At 39.6% G+C, this 19,257-nt stretch overlaps 2 protein-coding genes across 2 annotated transcripts; one reads left to right on the forward strand and one right to left on the reverse strand.

Annotated features, from left to right (window-relative positions):
- The first annotated feature begins 653 nt into the window (after window positions 1-653).
- Window positions 654-15,103, forward strand: LOC149005339 (pyruvate dehydrogenase E1 component subunit beta-3, chloroplastic-like). The gene is made up of 4 exons (XM_089168109.1): window positions 654-992; window positions 1,128-1,234; window positions 1,327-1,370; window positions 13,897-15,103. Exons 1-4 carry the CDS (start codon window positions 890-892, stop codon window positions 14,867-14,869), a joined length of 1,227 nt encoding a protein of 408 aa, XP_089024235.1. The 5' UTR covers window positions 654-889; the 3' UTR covers window positions 14,870-15,103.
- Window positions 15,104-15,469: 366 nt separating this feature from the next.
- On the reverse strand, window positions 15,470-18,444 carry LOC149005340 (uncharacterized). Its single transcript, XM_089135870.1, has 4 exons — window positions 18,088-18,444; window positions 16,077-16,718; window positions 15,809-15,995; window positions 15,470-15,702 (listed from the first exon to the last, which is right to left on the reverse strand). Exons 1-4 carry the CDS (start codon window positions 18,442-18,444, stop codon window positions 15,470-15,472), a joined length of 1,419 nt encoding a protein of 472 aa, XP_088991996.1.
- Window positions 18,445-19,257: the final 813 nt, after the last annotated feature.

Genomic DNA, 19,257 nt, shown 5'->3' on the forward strand with positions numbered 1-19,257 from the left:
CCGATCGTATCGGATTAGGGCGTGCTTGTGATTGAGTTAGTTTTCTTCCTCAACAAGCTATCTCCTGGACCCGGCTCGCTCGGAAGCGAGTCGATTCCTTTCGTCCCGACCGGAGTCGAGGGTCGAACCAAGATTGAACCAGATTCATTTATATTTTCTCCATATCATGGTTAAACTGCCAAATTATTCACAAGTCACCCTTAAGGTAGGGATGCACATTATTATGCAACTATTCACTCTATTTTACAAGCCAAATTTATATTTTGATCCAACGACAAAGATAAATATAGCTCAATTATTGCTTTCACACATGAACTTATTAATTTTGTGTGGTCTACGATTTTAATATGCTACACTATGTTTAAAAATATATACTAGGTAGATTAATTAGTTTTTTTTTAGAATATAACTAAATATTTGAAAAAATTTATATTTAATCTTAATTAGTTTATTTAGTTCAGCTATTGCTTTTACACATGAATTATAAATTTGTGTGTTCTAAGATTTTAATATGTTATACTACGTATAAAAATATATACTAGGTACATTAATTACTTTGATTTTAAGAAAAAAATTATATTTAATCTTATATTGAAATGTCACCAATCACGTGCATGTGTATGTGTATGCGCGCTTCTCATAAGAAAAAGGGTTTGAAGGCGATGCAAACGAAGTTAAAGGCGGCTGTCGCCTGAGACCGAAGGGGATATTTTAAATCGAATTCCGGACTGGCAGTGTCAAAACTGAGAGTTGATTCAGAGTTTGAATGCATTTGTTGTTTCCCTCGATTTCTCCGTCCTCACCTCGTTCTATAACTTCTACACTTCCATTCTAGCCTCAAATCGAACCTCTCTCTCTTTCGCGGTTTCTCTGTGCGTCAAGAAGCAAAATGGCAGCCATTATGCGAGGGATTGGAGTTGCCGCTTCTCTGTCATCGTCGTGTTCTTTCGATTCTAAGGGATTTCAGCTGGCCTCTGTCAAATCCCTACCAGGTTTTCATTTTTATCGTTTCAAGATCTTCTTTCATTTCAACCGATCCATTTTTATGTTTGATTTCGGTTGTTATAATGATATTTCTCATTAAAGAAACTGGATCTGATTGAAGATTTTGCTCTACTTCATTTCAGAAAGGATGGCAACTTCTTTAGTTGTCAGGTCCGATGGAAGGGTGATCCCTGCTTCTAATCTCAGAGCTCGTAATATTGGTGGTAGATTGGTTACCAACGCAGTTGCAGTTAAACATCTTTACCTTATATATAGTTTTGTAGAATAATGGATGCTTCTTGATCAATTAAGCTGAATGTTGTTTTCAAAATTTTATCTCAGGCAAAGGTTGATAATTCTGCTACATCCACAGCCTCTAAACCCGGGTACGCTCTCCTTCTTTTCTTAGCAGGATGATTGTTCTGTTTTTTGTCCCTCACTTTTAACTGTAATCTGTATGATGATTGCTATAGACGAGTTGCCGGGACAATGTGTCTTGTGATTACAAATTATGGATTCTTGATCTACTTCATTTGGTTCAACTTATTGCAGATTTGGTAGAGAAATTGTTAATTGAGAAGTCTTTCTTTAATTGGGTATTCACAGAGCTTTTGGTGGACAGTCCATTCATATCATGAGTAGTTACTTATTCCATGTAAAGTTTGAGACTTCCTGACAGTCCAAATCATTGGTTGTTTCACCATATTCAGGTTTTTTCATGCTTTATTTAATATAAATTACTAGGGTGGCGGAGAAATTAATTTGGTTCTATTCATAAGTCATTGGAAACTGGATTTGTGTCATTATAAGTCTATTGCGATATGTAATAAGTGACACTATTTGCTCCCTAAATAAGCTCACCAATTTCTTCCATGTTGATTAAAAAAAAAGCTCTAGTCTCTAGAACTTCTTGATCTCCATTGTTAATTCCAATGAATGTTCTTTCCACGTTCTACCTATTCTTCTTAGCTTATTATGCCTTAGACTATTTGAATATGTTCTTATTTAAATCAAATTTCTGACGGCACCTTGTCTTAGCCTAAAACTGTAAGCCATTCCTCATATAACCTTGATATTCCGTAACCCTTATTTTCATGTACCATACTGATGGTTTAATACATCCATGCACCAATGAGACTGCACAAAAGTCCTCCATTTCTAGTCCATGGTCACCATGTTTCAGTTATTCTTTTGAATTCTTAAAAAGAGACATCCCAGAAGATAAAAGCAGGAAGCTTAGGCTTGAAATTTCTAATTATCTGGATCCCATCTTCTCTTTGATTGGGTTTTCTATATGGTTTCCTGTGTTCCTATCACTTGCCAGAAGGACTATCAGAAATGCAGAAAATAGGAGACTAAAATTTAGGTGCGTAGCCCAAGGAAGTAGCAGAAGCATTGGGCCAAATCCCCAAGTGAAGGCTTTTCTTCAGGTGGTAGGAAAGCCTTGAAGACACTTGAAGAATCAGTTGGTTGTGCCACCAGTCACTGTCGTTAATACTACACATGCCCCTCTATGATGCAAAGCTGGTTCTTGTGAATCAACCTCCAAGATAGAACACCTCCACAGGCCCTTTGAAAACTTGTGTTGAGCACCTGCTGGAATTTCTGAAGAAGAGTGCTAGATAGAGTTTGCTGATCTTGAAGAAGAGACTTGACTTAAAATCTGCCTTGGCCCCCTCAATTCCACAAATAGGAACCATGGTTCTCAAACTCAATATTCTTATTCAAATAATCAGACTTAAGGAACTTACAAAGTAACAATAGGCAACTTATAGCCTACTAAAAGACTCTAAAACTAATTGGGTGGAACTTACAAAGAAACAATAGACTATTTATAGCCTATTAAAAGACTCTTAAACTAATTGGGTTTCCTTTATAGATTAGGATTCCCTTACACTTAATCTCGAGCATCCAAAATAACAATAAAAGATCTAATGGAATATCCTTGAAAATAGATTCCCCCTAAGACTTAAAAACTAAAGGAACTCTTCTTGTAAATAAAGACTGATAAGAATCTCATCCTAAAGAAGAGTCCCAAAGACTCAAGAAAACAACTCTTGACTTAAACTGGACTCCTAACTGACTAAGACTCTTCTGAAAATTTAAAATTCTGAAAATTATAGTTATCCAATAATTGGGGCTGGACTGACCAAAATACCCTTCCAAGAGGGTTTGGCCAGCCATAGGTGGGCCCTTTTGGAGTGGCCATGGGGCCCACTCCAGGGTTTCGGTCAGGGGGAGATTTTTGGTTCTCATCAGTTTCATTTTGGTCGAACCAAAACTACCAAAATATAGTTGAGTTTTAAACCATGTTCTACTAGAAAATGAGCATACCTTCCTTAGTTGAGAGAGAGAGATGCACAAACACCACATCTTTTCTCACCAAACATGTTATGTTGATCATTGAAACATTTTTTTCAATATTCATACCTATTTGCCCTTTATGTGAATTAGGAAAAGACATAACCCTGCACCTTTATTGTATAAAAAATTTGAGTCTAAATCTTAAAATAGTTTAAACTTCGAAGACTTAGCTGTCAAATCATGAGTTTGGGAGCAATTTCTTTTTGGTTTTTTTCTTTTGGGGGGTGGAGGGTGGGGGTGAGGAAGGGTAATCAGAACTAATTTTATTAGGCCAGGCTGGCAAACAGAAGATGGAGTACATCAACAAAGATCCAGCACTTTTGAACCGACATGCATCTGTGCTATCCTGAGCTTACCTGCCTAGAAATCCACCATGACACACCCCCAGGAATTGGGAATTGGCTGTTTTTATCATCCTAAGGAAGAGACACAGACAGCATAGACATGAGGATCTAGTTTCTGATTAAGATGCAATCAGTCAATGCATAAAGAGAAGTCCCGTCAGCCAAAGTATCTGTCCTACCGTGAGAAGATATGTCCCTACCAGCATCCTAATTACTTCATTAGACTCTCTAGAAGGTTCAGGCCGCCAGGAAAAAGGCCCTGAGTGCTGCTTTGTCTACAAATGCAAAATGTTAGGACCAACTCCAGAGTCACCTCGCTTAGGACTTTGAATAGCACTGGTTAATGGCCCTTAGACTTTAAAGCATTCCTGTATGATCCTATATGGTACTCACCCATTCTTGTGTTACAAGCTGCAGAATTATCTCATTAAATGTATAGGTAGCAGGGAGACAGTTATCATGCTGTAAATTGGTATTTAACTGCAGTATAATACTTTGTTCATGCCTAATTGGAACTGCTGTCTCTACAATCGCTTGATCTTATTTGCATGGGATGCACATAGAAACATGGAATTTGTTGCGACAGTTTACCTTTGTAATTTTGCTTCATTTTCTCATGCAATATAGACGTTGTGATCATTATGTGAATCTAGGGTGCAAGTAAAGACCATTCTTATGTGGGCTCCACAAAGTGAGGTTTCCATTATTTAAATGATGTAAACCCAGATCAAGGGCTAAAAGTGTTATTGTTGAAAGAAACGATTGTAGTGAATGGCTTATTGATCAATGATCTCAAGCCCTCTATTTATAATTAAGTGGAAAGTAGACTATTACAAGGAATAGAATTTTACATAAATACAAACTCTAATTTAACTCCTATACAAACTCTAATTGAACTCCTAGTAGAATCCAACACACCCTCAAGTTGAGGCATAGATATTAGTCATGCCCAACTTGCCTACAATAGGAATGAAATCTCTTTGTTTCAAACCCTTAGTGAAAACATCTGCTACTTGGTCTCTAGATCTTACAAAAGGCATGCAGATAAGCCCTTGTTCCAACTTTCCTTTGACAAAAAACCTGTCAATTTTAATGTGTTTAGTTCGATCATGTTGCACCGGATTATTAGCAATACTAATAGCAGTCTTGCTGTCACAATATAACATCATAGGGTTTGGAACTTAGACTCCAATATCTTGCAGCAAATCTTTCAACCATAGTAGCTCACAAACTCCACGAACCATAGCTCTATATTCAGCTTCGGTACTAGATTAGCTACCACATTCTGTTTCTTACTTCTCCAAGTAACTAGATTACCTCCAACAAAGGTACAGTAACCTGAAATTGACTTCCTGTCTGGAGATCCAGCCCAGTCTGCATCAGTGTATGCTTCTACTTTTAGATTATCAGTGGGTGACAAGTATTCCTTTTCCAGGAGTTCCCTTCAAATACTATAGTATTCTAGTAACAACCTTCATATGAGCTAAATATGGATCATGCGTGAATTGGCTCACTATCCCTACAGCATAAGCGATGTCTGGCCTGGTGTGGGACAAGTAAATAAGCTTCCCTACCAGCCTTTGGTATCTTCATTTGTCCACAGGTTCTCTCTCTTTTTCTTGTAGTTTAGCTTCAGCTTCAATAAGGGTATCAATTGCTTTACACCCCAACATTCCCACTTCTGATAATAGATCTAGGACATACTTTCTTTGGGATAGGAATATACCTTTCTTTGATCGAGCCACCTCAATCCCTAAGAAATACTGTAACTTCCTTAGATCTTTAATTTCAAACTCTCTACTAAGAAAGTCCTTCAACTTTTGAATTTCTTCACCATCATTCCCTGTGATGACAATATCGTTTACATAGACAATGAGAAGTGTGATGTTAGTACCTGACTTCTTGGCAAATAGTGTATGATCAGCATTGCTTTGCTTGTACCCAATAGAAGTCATTGCCTTCAGGAGGCGTCCAAACCAGCATCTAGGAGACTGTTTTAACCCATAAATTGACCTCTTCAACCGACAAACTTTCCCTGCAGTATTGTCATCGGAGTAACCATGTGGGATTTTCATATAGACTTCTTCTGCAACTCCCCATGTAAGAAAGCATTCTTTACGTCTAGTTGGTGCAAGTTCCAGTCTTTGTTCACAGCTACAGACAATAGAATTCTGACAGTGTTTAGTTTCGCAACAGGGGCGAAGGTCTCCTGATAATCAATCCCATAGGTGTGGGTAAACCCCTTTGCAACTAGTCTAGCTTTCAACTTGTTGACTGATCCATCCATATTTTGTTTAACCACAAATACCCATTTGCAGCTCACTGGTTTTTTTCCTGGAGGAAGTGCAACCAGCTCCCAAGTGTCATTTTTCTTCATTGCTTGCATTTCCTCTACCATAGATGCCTTCCATCTTTTATCAACATAGGCTTCCTGCCAACTTTTAGGAACAGATACAGATGACAAAGAGGATATAAAAGCATATGGTAGGAGTCAGACAAAGAGTTATAAGAAACATATTTAGCTATGGGATGTTGAGTACAAGATCTGACCCCTTTTCTAACAGCAATAGGAAGATCAGAAGAAGATACCTTAAGGGGAATAGTAGAATCTGATTATGGAGCAGGAGACTGAAGTGGTAACGTAGCACCTTTCTCCACCTGCTTTAGCTGGTTGTCATTCTTCCTTTGATAAGTTTGCACCTCCTTATTCTGGTCAATCTGGTTTTGAAAGACCCCAACAATGTGTCTCACAGGAGTGGTCTCTCTTTGGCTAGGTTCTTCACATGGTTCAGAAAACGAAGGGGGAGGATTAGAGTCCTCAGGTATACTGGCCGAAGTCTCCCCCTGGTCAGGAAACTCTTCTGGGACTCTTAAGTTGTGTTGGTGTGTGATAGGAAGATCTAGAGTCGGAAAAAACACTTCTCCTCTAGGACTCTCCCCCTGGAGAGGTGTATAGTAAGGGCAAGACTCATGAAAAATTACATCCATTGATACAATGGTTTTCCTGGAAAGAGGATGATAACATTTGTACCATTTCTGAGTAGCAGAATACCCAAAAATATGCAGCGTAGGTCGCGGGGAGCCAGCTTACTCTGGTGGGCTGTGATTCGGGCACAACACACGCATCCAAAAACCTTTGGGGGAATAACAAAAGAAGAGGCTCCCTGAAGAATCTCATTAGGACATTTAAAACCAAATATCCTACTGGGCATCCTATTCATAAGGTAAGAAGCAGTGAGTATAGCATCACTCAAGTATTGGTCAGGTACATTCATAGCAATCATAATGGAACGGGCTATCTCTAAGAGATGCCGATTCTTCCGTTCGGCAACCCCAGTTTGGGCAGCCATATCAACGCAATTGGTCTAGTGTATTATGCCAAAGTCAGAGAGATATCTCTGAAATTCACCATCAATATACTTTGTGCCATTGTCACTGCGAAGGATCTTCACAATGGCATTGAACTGAGTTTTAATCATATTATGAAAATCACGAAAACATCGGAAAACTTCATTTTTTGTTTTGTTTTAAAAGATAAATCAATGTAGAACGAGAGTGACAATCAATAAAAGTAACAAAGTACCTATGGCCAGTGATAGACACACGTCGGCAGGGACCCCACACATCAGTATGAATTAACATAAAATGAATAGTTTTTTCTATTATGAAGAGAAAGCAAATAAGTAAAACGAGTCTGCTTCGCAAAAACGCATGCTTCACAAAAAAAATCATCCTCATTATAAGAAGAAACTAAATCAGAAAATATTTTCTTAAGAGTTCTTAAAGGGGGGTGACCTAGCCTACGATGTCACTGATGAAGGTTTGATATTACCGAATGGAGGGGGGTAACCTAGCCTACGGTGCCACTGATGAAGGTCTGATATTACCGAATGGACCTGATTAGAAGATGTAGTCAGAGCAGAAGTAGATCCTTCAATCGGCTCAAGCAAATAAAGTTTATTTTCTAGTTTACCACGTCCAATCTCCTTCCCCGTGACCAGATCCTGGAAGACACAATAAGATGGGAAAAATGTCACTGTACAATTCAAGTCATGTGTAAGACTACTGATAGAGAGCAAGTTAGTAGAGAAAGAGGGAACATGTAAAACTGTAGACAAAGAAAATGATGGAGAATGTTGAATGGTCCCTTTTCCAACAATGGAAGAATATGAGCCATCAGCAATTCGAACTTTATCTTTTCTAGAAGTTGAAGAATATTGTAAGAAAGAGGAGGATAAACGTGTCATATGATTTGTGGTTCCTGTATCAATGATCCAAGGAGTATAAACTGAAGAAACTTGAAAACTTGTAAAAGTTTTACCTGAAGTAGCAAGGTAGGAGTTGGTATGGGTAGTAGAGGAAGCAGTGGTCGAGGCTGTACCGGCAATAGAAGACTGCAGAATACGTCGCAAAGTAGTGAACTCCTCCTGTGAAAAACCAATGTCTGCAGAGGGTGTGGTGGATACTGTCTCAGAAAGATTAGCCTTTGGTTTTCCCTTTCTTTGTGCTAGTTTTTGCTTAAAATCAACAGGCTTCCCATGCAATTTCCAACAATTTGCCTTGGTATGATATGGTTTGTGATAGTGCTCACACTTGACAATCTCCTTAGCCAGATCAGATTTAGTGCGAACAGATTGTAAGGCTGATTTCTCCATAATAGAAGTATGAAGCATGACTAATCGACGACTTTCCTCACACTGAACAAGAGCATAAGACTGTTCTAGTGTAGGAAAGGGAGAATGACTTAAGACTTGCACTCTGATCTGATCGTACTCTACATTCAGACCTGCTATGAAGTCATATACCCGAATCTTATCAATATGCTTCTTATAAGTAGTCACATCATCTGAATTAATGGGATGATAATCCCCATACTGATCCAATTCCTGCCAAAGAAATCGTAACGTGACATAATATTGGGCCACAGTCAGTTCCTTTTGGGTAGTCTCATGAAGCTTCTTTCGTAGCTCATAAACCTGTGCATCATTCCCCAACTGTCCATATGTTTCAGTAGTAGTCTTCTAGATTTGGGCTACAGTATCAAGTAATAGATATCCACGGGCAATAGTTGGAATCATGGAATTCAAAAGAAATGACAGAATAAGAGAGTCATTCGAGATCCATTTATCCTGTGAAACGCCTGTGGAAGTAGGTTTGATAGTGGTGCCCGTAATGTATCCAACAAGTCATCTTCCGACAATAGTTAGGTAAGCAGATCGGGACCAAATCAAATAATTTGTCCCATCAAAGCTTACCGAAAGAGGATGAAGGGTGTGATAATGTTCGGAGCCGTAGGAAGCAGGAGTACCATAAATAGTTGTCATGTTGACAAAATTATCTGCAGTTCTTCAGTCTTCAACTTTTCGAAGTAACAGATATGTTGCAGAATGCAATAGCCGAACAACAACCCAAAACAATTCCTAGTAATGATAACACGTGAAAGTATCTCCTCAGGTTACCTCCAATTAGTATATTGTTGAACCAAAGTACACCAAGAAAGTTTCCAGGAAAGACTGGAGGGACTCAACCGGTCTGCTTAAATACTAGACTCCTTAGACAAAATTTTCCTAGACATGCACTTAATCACCCAGTATACATTTCCAGGATACCGGAAAAGAAAACAAACACGTGAATTGAATTTTTTATTTTTTTTTTGAAAATGACAAATACGTCCCTAACAAATCTGAATTTACAATTAAGTCCCTGAAATTATGCTAATTTACACAGAAGTCCCTGAAATTGTGTAAATTTGCAAATAAGTCCCTGAAAACTTATAAATTTTCAATTAGGCCCCTGAAACTATGTGTATTTACACATAAGCCCGATGTTTGTTCCGTGGAAGAGAAGGGAGGAGAAAAACCTGGTTTGATTCAAAGCAGGAGCAGCAATAGTTGCAGGTGTTGTTTGTCTTCTTCTCTTTTTTCTGTTCTTCTTTCCTTTTCTTCTTGGTTTTCCTAAACCCACTGTAGTGCAGCGGAACTGAAGAACAGAGAAAAAAACTGAACTGCCAGAAAAAGAAAAAAAAAGAACTGATAGTTGCGACGGGTGCAGCGGAACTGAAGAAAAGAAAAAAAGAAAGAAGAGAGAAGAAAAAAATTTCCTAATCGAACTTAGGCTTTGATGCCATGTTGAAAGAAACGATTGTAGTGAATGGATTATTGATCAATGATCTCAAGCCCTCTATTTATAATTAAGTGGAAAGTAGACTATTACAAGGAATAGAATTTTACATAAATACAAACTCTAATTTAACTCCTATACAAACTCTAATTGAACTCTTAGTAGAATCCAACAGTTATAGTAATTTTTCATAGACCTAAGGGCTGCCCAGGAATTCGAACAAAAGCGAGGGCCAATCAGAGTGTTGAGGGTATTCTAAAATTCTGAAAAACTCTGCTGTAACAGAAAGTGAGATCTGAATTTTACTAGAATAGAAAACTAGGGTTTTGGAGGGAATTTCAGTTAGGGTAGCAGAGGGAATTGCTCGACTGTCCTGCAGTTTTCAGAACTGATATTCTTGCTGTTCTGCATCTTCAGAACTTGATTCTAAGGCTTGAGAAAGGCCTGAATTGTAGGAGTTTGAAGTTTTCAGAAGTTCAGAAAAATTGCAGAAATTAGGGAAGAAGGTGAAGTGCAGGATTTTCTAAACTAGTTAGAGCTGGTGTAGATGAATCTGATTTGGGTCAGGGAAGATTGGTAATCCAAATAGAGGGGAAAGGGAAGGTAAGGGGGTGAGGTTTGAAGGTGTAACAGGGGGAGGGGGTTTGCTGTATCGCAGGGGAGAAGAAAGGGGTGGGGGTGGGGGGAAGCCTACAGTTGCAGGGATGGGGTGGGGGAGGGGCTTTACAGGACTGTTGGAGGGGGGGGGTTAAGGGGAGGGGCTCTGGGTGTTGTGGGGCCTAGGGCTGCTGCTGGATTGATGCGGCAACAGGGGCAGGGGGTTGGGGAAGGATGTGCAGGACAATGGAGGATGGGTGAGGTCTTTGAACTTACTTGGGATGCTGTGAATGCTGGAAAGGCTGCTTGATGATGCTTGTAAATTGCTGGTTGTGATTGAAAACTCTTGAAATCTGCTGTGGCCCTACCATAGGGAACCACGACCCCGTGTTCCACAAACAATAAGCTTTATTCAATCAAAACTGAAAATTACAATGTAATAACAGGCTATTTATAGCTCTTAAATGACTTTGACCCAATGTGGGAATCCCTAATTGATAGGGATTCTACCATTTGACCTAGACTCTTTAACTTGGACTCTAACTAATAAAAGACAAATCTCAATCAAAAGCAAACTCCTAAAAGATAAGATCCTCTTTGATAGTCTTTATTTTATCCACAAACTTACCAAATCCCAAACACAACTCAAATTACTAAACTTACAATGGACTTGGACTCTTTTGTAACTCAAAAAAAAATACTAACTCAAATGAAAAAATAAAATTAGATTTATAACCCTTGGATCAAGGGGGTTCTAACCAGAACCATCTTGAGCCCTAAAAGGGCTGGGAATGACCAAAATACCCTTGGGAATTTGGCCAGCTTTGAATTGGCCTTTTTGGGTATAGGTTTGGGTGCCTTTTTTTTTTTTTTTGGGGGGGGGGGGGGAGGACCTTGTTCACATCATTAAATTTGAAACGTTATATCTAATGGTCAGATGCCATACAGATATGATGGTTTGGAATTTGGAGACTATATTTAGCCATTTCATTAACTAATTTTTGCACAATAACCATATTTTGGATTTCTAGTTAAAATGCAGTTATTTATCTCGAAAGGTCCCTGATCAATTGATATGTGACTAGTATTTTGAATAGCTCTCCTAATTGACTTCTATTTGTTAGTGCTTCAATCATACAAGTTTAATATTAATCTGGACCCAAAAGGCACTCGATTAGTGTTTTTTAGGTATGAGTAAATTACTTGGGCATTGTCTGAGTTATCCAATGATCTAGTGAATATACCCTGTCTTTCTGATCATTATTTGTACATCCACTACTTTATGATCACCATTTCACTTAAGCCTAGTCTGTTAGTATTTCATGGTTAGTTGAAGTGAAACTTGAAATTTACAATTATAGTGACCAAAATACCCTTGATAACTCATTGTAACTTATATACACTTGATTAAATTATCATTTTCCCCTTAATCCCAACCTGATGACCATCTTCAATTTTCCCTATCCCAAAATACCCTAATTTTCCAACTAAACCCTTACCTGATGAGGAATTGGATCATGTCATTTTTTCTAGTTTCTGTTCTTCTATCTTCATGTCTGATCTTTGGCTGAGTCTGCTGTCTGAACTTCAAAAAGTTCCCTTTGGATTTCTGCTTTCCTTGAATCCATTAAATACTTAAATCGACAGAGAACTTTTTCATGAGGATTCTATAAGCATTATGTATGGTGAGCAGCTAGAGTTTTATGATGTAGTGAAGAAATATTTGGAATGCCTTTTGAACGAGGTAAGCACAAGGTAGGTATCAATAGATCTGTCCGTCGAGATTCCTAGGCAATCCGGCTGGCAGCAGACATGGCAATGCAAATGGCAGCAAGCCAGTGATTTTTCTTGGGTCATGCTGCCAAACTTTCAGTGATACCTTTTCCTACATTAGGAACTTAACAATAAGGGTTTGAACCTTTGAATAATTTCAGCGCTTTAGCAGGGAATGAATCCATGAAATTTCATAGAATATTAACAGTTCAAACTTGATTAGATTTGAAGGTTCGATTGACTGCTGTAGGTGCAAGACAGAGAAACAAAGCACTAGAGTTTATCTGGAAGAAAAATTTTCCCCGATAAATTGAAGGGGTTTCTTGATTACTTTGTAGATAATAAATGGATTTGCAGATTGCATTTTAAGTAGAGGGGAAAAAGGTGCGGAAATTGAAATATAGAAAATGTGCAATAGATAAATTGTCTTGATGCGGTTTATAACTCCTCTCTCTGCCTAGCCGACAAGACTTAACCTAAATTCTGACAAAGGAGCAAAGCCAATAGCCAAATTTTGTATTGACCCTTTTAACATTTTGTGATTGAATGACTGGGATCTATTTCCTGTGCATCTTCCTAAGTGTGGAAGATGGAGCTTTCTCCAGGAAACCACTCTCGATCACTTTACACTTCAATGCCATATAGAAATTGTTAGACATGAAATTTGGTTCTAGAGCAGGGATTGATCAATTGAAAACGGATTTGGACAGATCTAGGACGAGAGACATTACAGCTGAGCATTCTGAGTTGCAACATAGGCTTCAAGGAAGGTCAAGGACGACTAGTGACAGACAGCAAGAGTTCATTAGAGTGGGAGTGAGAGGACTTGAAGGAAACAACAATGGAGAGGCATGATCCTAGGTTATATACAGGTTGCAAAATGAGGGGAAGGCTTGGAGAAGCCACCTGCAGCGGTTGGAGTTTAGTCTGAAACCTGTGAGCGTTTCTGTTGTTTCACTCTCCTTTCAGGGCTTTTTATTTGACCGTTGACTTGAAGAATCCGTTACTGTATGTACAGGTATTTAAGTCAAAATAGGAATTTTCCTAATACCATTTGCTTCAGGGTTGGCAGGTTGATGTGTAATGCCTTGCCTGACAGTTTGAGCTTTTGGTATTATTGACAATAGTGAACAGATATGTTAGACTGGAAGTTCATTTGGGAGTGATATTTTGGAACAGACCGTCATTTATAGCTAAGGTGGTTGTGGAGATTCAGTAATGAACACCTTGGTCTTTGGAAGAGATGTAGATGATCATCTATAAATCACAAGACACCAATAGGGAACACAATTCTAATAGGGTATTTTTTTATTTTTTTTTTGGGGGGGGGGGGGGGGTTTATAAAACTATTTTATGGTATTATGAAACAAAATCCATGCTCTTTATGAATTTTGTTCAAGGATGTCTTAAATGTTGAGATGCTCTTGTGTAGTTTGTTGTGGGCATGTGTTTGTTTGTGTTTGGGAAGAGGAATGAATTGAAATGCGAAATTGGGAAGTCTATTCCCGAGGATGTATTGTGTTTTTTCTAAAATGGAGTTATGGCAAGTCTGAGCTCTGAACTTTTTAAGTATAGAGATGGTTCTATTCTTTGAACTCCAGTGTTCAGATGATTTTATTGATTGTAAGCTGCTTTTAATTCCTTGCTAATTATCCTTTTGCCTATAAGAGTGCTGAGAATGGCTGATAGAAGTTTTTATTGTTGATGTCCTCAGGCATGAACTCTTGCTGTTTGAAGCCCTTCGAGAAGGCCTCGAAGAAGAGATGGAGAGAGATCCCCGAGTTTGTGTTGTAGGGGAAGATGTGGGTCACTATGGGGGTTCATACAAGGTGACAAAAGACCTGGCTATAAAGTATGGGGATCTAAGGGTTCTTGATACCCCTATTGCTGAAAACTCCTTCACAGGAATGGCTGTTGGTGCTGCAATGACAGGCCTCAGGCCATTAGTTGAGGGCATGAACATGGGCTTCCTTCTCCTGGCTTACAATCAAATCTCTAACAACTGTGGTATGCTCCACTACACTTCAGGAGGCCAATTCACCATTCCAGTTGTCATCCGTGGGCCTGGAGGTGTTGGACGTCAGCTTGGAGCGGAGCATTCACAGCGGCTTGAATCCTACTTCCAGTCAATTCCAGGTATCCAAATGGTTGCTTGCTCAACACCATACAACGCCAAGGGCCTGATGAAGGCAGCAATCCGGAGTGAGAATCCAGTTATTTTGTTTGAGCATGTGCTTCTCTACAATCTCAAGGAAAGGATCCCAGATGAAGAGTATGTATTGTCACTAGAGGAGGCAGAAATGGTGAGGCCTGGAGAGCACATTACGATCCTTACATATTCCCGCATGAGGTACCATGTGATGCAGGCTGCCAAGACGTTAGTGAACAAGGGTTATGATCCTGAGGTTATCGATATCAGGTCATTGAAACCATTTGATCTTTATACCATAGGTAATTCAATAAAGAAGACACATCGAGTGCTTATTGTCGAAGAGTGCATGCGGACAGGTGGGATCGGTGCCAGTCTAACAGCAGCCATCAATGAAAATTTCCATGATTACTTGGATGCCCCAGTTATGTGCCTGTCATCTCAGGATGTACCAACCCCGTATGCTGGGACTTTGGAGGAATGGACCGTAGTTCAGCCAGCCCAGATTGTGACCGCTGTGGAGCAACTATGCCGGTAATAGGCCCAGTATGGTTAAAAAGGAGATTTTGTGCTTTTCAAACAAAGGCTGATTTTTTCCCCTAGCTCCATAGTGAGTTTATTTTCGGTGATTTTTCGCTTTTCCTCTGCATATAACTTTTCGTACTAAATTATTTTCCCCCTGGGACAGACCGATAGTTTCATATTAATGAAAAAATTGCTGCCAGTCTTTATGGGAGTTGATATTGTGATATCACGGCTATGCTTAAAACTATCTTGAGTGCTTTGATTCGTGTGGTGTCCTGAAAGGGAATGCAAACTATTTATTTGAGAATGTGATTTTTTTTCATGACAAAAATAATTGGGTTTTTTAAAAGCAACCCCACAGGTTTACAGCCCTTTTGCACGTTCCGAATATATATATATATATATTTGGGTAAATATGTTCATTAAGGCTGGGCAGAATCCAAGGCTGAAGGATGCAGTCAAGGAGTGGAAAGAGGTCAAACTGTCGAGCCCGCAATCGACAGGGCCTTCCTTGCTAGGATATGAGCAATTACATTGTTCAACCTAGAGATAACGTGAAACCTACAGCCAAGGAAATCAGTTTCAATTTTCCGAATATCCATAAGGATAGGATCTAGGATCCAAGTGCCTCACTCAACGGATTCTGAATAAGCCTAATGAGCTGAGAGCAATCAGATTGAAACACCACACGATCGATACCTTCTCCAATAGCATCCATCATAGCCGATCTGAGTGCTAAGGCTTTACCCAGTAAGGCAGTATCAAACTGAGCGTATGTGGAAACAGCTTTCATCATGACTCCATTGCTGTTGTAAAACACATAGCCCAAGCCCATACGATGATGGGCTGTAAGAAGAGATGCATTGCATCACATAGTAGTCCATGGGTGTGGCTGGATATGAAGCGGTCATTGACATTTGAAATTCATTAGAGCTTTGCACAGGTGCCCTACCAACAGCAACCTCTTTCACTTTCCAGAATTGTCGATGCACATCCTCTGCTCTAGAAACCACCTCTGTTGGAGATTTTGTCACCAAGTTGAAGATATACTCATTTCTAGCGATCCAGAATTCCCAACAAATAAAGAAAAGCATACTCAATACTTTCCTGGCTTCTATTTTATCGCGTGGGAGAACTCTCTGCACTGGTTCCAGCTAGGTAGCAATCTGAAGTTGCTGATTTTCTGGTGGTTTATAGGAGAAAGTGCTAGCAAACCATACCTTGCGTGCAAAGGCACACTCTAGAAAAATATGTGCTGTTGATTCTATCTGTTGACAGCCTCTTGAGCATATAAAATCTCCAACCATCTGTCTCTTCCTCAAATTTTCACCAGTGGCCAAACCTTCAGCACAAGCTCTCCACATTAAATTTCTGATTTTTGGGAGAGAATGTGATTTCCAAATCATGTTCCAGGTAATATTTGTGATGGTTTTCCAATTTGGGATACGAGATGTAGAAGGTTGTTGTGTTCCTTCCTGAGTCATGCGATTAATTAAAGCATGGTAAGTAGATTTAATAGAGAATCTACCTATGTTTGCAGCTCCCCAAACCAGTGTATCAGCAGTGGGAAAAAGACCAAGGTGGATACAGCTTACAACAGCGGCATCTTGCGGGTGTAGATATGTGGTTAACAGCTCCTCTTTCCAAGATCTTTGCTGTTCATCGATTAGATCAGCCACCCATATCAAAGAACATTCACCCTGTTTACCATATCTCAATTTCCCCCCGGGTGTATTAGGAAGCCATCTATCCTCCCAGATCCTTATTTGGGAGCCCTGACCAACTTTCCATCTCAAATTTTCTTCTAGGATCTGCTGACCTTCTAATAGACTTCTCCATGCCCAGCTTGGGTTGTAACCTATCTGTGCATTCAAAAAATCAAAAGTGGAAGAAAAAAAAATTTTTAAAAAATCCCCCAAAAATGTTTTTTTTTTTCTAAAAAAACACAATGATAAGGAAAGAATAAATAAACTCTAAACCAGTCCGGTTTAAGCCCAGTTCGACTAGATCGGAATCAAACCAGTTCGGTTTGAGTCTAGTCCGACCAACTCGAATCACGTTAGACCGACCAAGTCAAGGTCGGTCGAATAAGTACAAAGGCTGAATAACAAGGTAAATCTGAATAAGATTCTAGCCAAAGAAACAGTATTCAGTCACGACTCAACTACTCATGTTTGAGTAGGACTCAATGACTAAGAGTCAGATCACAACCTAACTAAGGTTCGAGTCTCACTCAAACTCATACATAGAAAATCTATAAAAAGGTAAGGGAGCACAAGAGAAAGGTACGTTGAATATAATTATCACTATTCGAATTCTTATTGTTCATTACTTTCTTGTCTTCCTTAGTCGGATTCCTAACTAGATTGCTTGGAGGTGAAAACTCGACCTCCACGGTCGAGCTCATTATTGCAGGTTGAACCGGCTGAAGGGACGAACAGGATTGTGCAACAACAATTGGCGCCGTCTGTGGGAAACTTGATCAAAAAGCTATCGTGCAAATCAGATCAGAAACGCTAAATCAACCCTCCGAATGAGGTGATCAAATTCCCTTGTGAGATAATACTACCTTCAAATTATCTTATTGAATAATCCACTCATAAGGAATGTCGTACTTTCCTCTTCTGTTTAAAATAATAATTTTTCACGAAGATTGAAGAATTATTTATCATTACGTTATTCACAAATCGAGATTGGCGAGTGAAATAATCGAAATTCGGTGGAAACTCGCTCAGTTTTCTGACATCCGATCAACTCACTGAGTGCATTGGTTTTGCATAATTATTTTGCCTAACTAACGAAGTCATTTGATTCACAATAACGTGATTGAGGCTCAATATACTATTATTTATTTGTCTTTTAGCCAAAGCACGTCATACTATTATTTATTTGTCTTTTTGCCAAAGTATGGTAAGTGATCTGCTTCTGCTTTACGGATCCCCATCAATACTATCACTATAAGCGTTTTCTGGAATTTCCCTCCAAAGGTTGGAAAACCGAGAGAGATTGTACCCAGATCTACGCGATCTACGGTTTAGAAGAATGGCAGACTGACTTTCTTGTTAATTCATGCGCTGTCTTCATGCCGGAGCACCTCGCTTCATCGCTGGATTCATCGGTTCCGTCACTGCAATCTTGGCTGTCGGTCTCTTCTGCGTCACAGGCAACCCTTCACTGGGAGATGGCAAAGCGTATGATCAACATCGTCAATGACTGGTCAACAGTAAAAACCGCCCTGGACTTTGGATGCGGTCGAGGAATCCTCCTCAATGCAGTGGCGCTACAGCTGAAAAAGGAAGGTCGCTCCAGCCACGTCGTTGGTCTCGATTGCAGGAAAAATCGCGATTGCGACGCTGCATACGGCGAAGATGGAAGGCGTTCAGGAGTACGTGACTTACAGAGAAGGTGACGCCTGTCGTTGCACACGGTGAGGAAGTAATTTGGGCATCGATATGCGGCGGCTGTTGAAGGCAAATGTTGAGCACTTGTGAAGTCCAGTCCAACGGACGAGCACAAATCGAGCTGGCAAATCGGTGGTGGCTGTTCATACCTCAAGAAATTCGTTGGCATTCGATTCTCAGAAGCCATCGAAACTGGCACAGCCCCAGTCGGTGGGTATTGGCCGGTTCGGATTGGTCCAATATGTTGGTCTTGGCTAGCTTTATTTTGCAACTGCCGAGGTCCAATATGTTGTGGATTAGGCAATCTTGACCACCTTTTACAGTTATTCTACCAGTCAATTGCTCTTTACAGTTAACTGAGTGTCTTCATCTCCTATGGACACAAATGATGGGGGTTCAAAGCAAGTTGAGAAAGAAAAGGCAGCTTACTCATCATAAAAGTCCAAGTTCTAAAGGGGATGATTGAAATAGATAAGCTGTTGCGAGTGGATCCGAGGCTAAATTCAGATATCTCAGAGCAGCTAAAAAAAAGAAAAATTCTTCTAATTTTCTCAGGTTTTGGAGAAGCTTTCTTGATTTCTGGTTCACGATCTTGGTTTTCTAACTACTAGTTCGTGTTCGACACCAGCGATTCTTGGGAACTAGGACTGAAAGGAGAACTGATCTAAAAATCCAATTTTGTTGGTGGGCATATCTCTTGAGTTAGAAGCCGATGCATGACCATCCTCTACTTTGCAGATTCAGGCTCTTTTTATGCGTTTGAACTGATGTTGAAATTGGAGTATTCTCCAACCGAAGCCACTTCACACATGTTGTTGAGGCATCATAACTGTGATGCTCCCAAAGTTCACGTAAACCACCGAACTGGGTCCTATGGAACCAAGCCATTCAACACACCACACAAGTTCTTCTTTTCATAAATTGGACCCAATGGACTTGAAGCTCTCATATTTAATTTGATCCAAATCAATGGATCAATGGAAGAGGGCCAATGCTATAA

The sequence above is a fragment of the Hakea prostrata genome, chromosome 9, assembly GCF_041222555.1.
Source record: "Hakea prostrata isolate BN-2017 chromosome 9, UWA_Hpros_2, whole genome shotgun sequence".
In the NCBI taxonomy this organism is placed as follows: Eukaryota; Viridiplantae; Streptophyta; class Magnoliopsida; order Proteales; family Proteaceae; genus Hakea; species Hakea prostrata.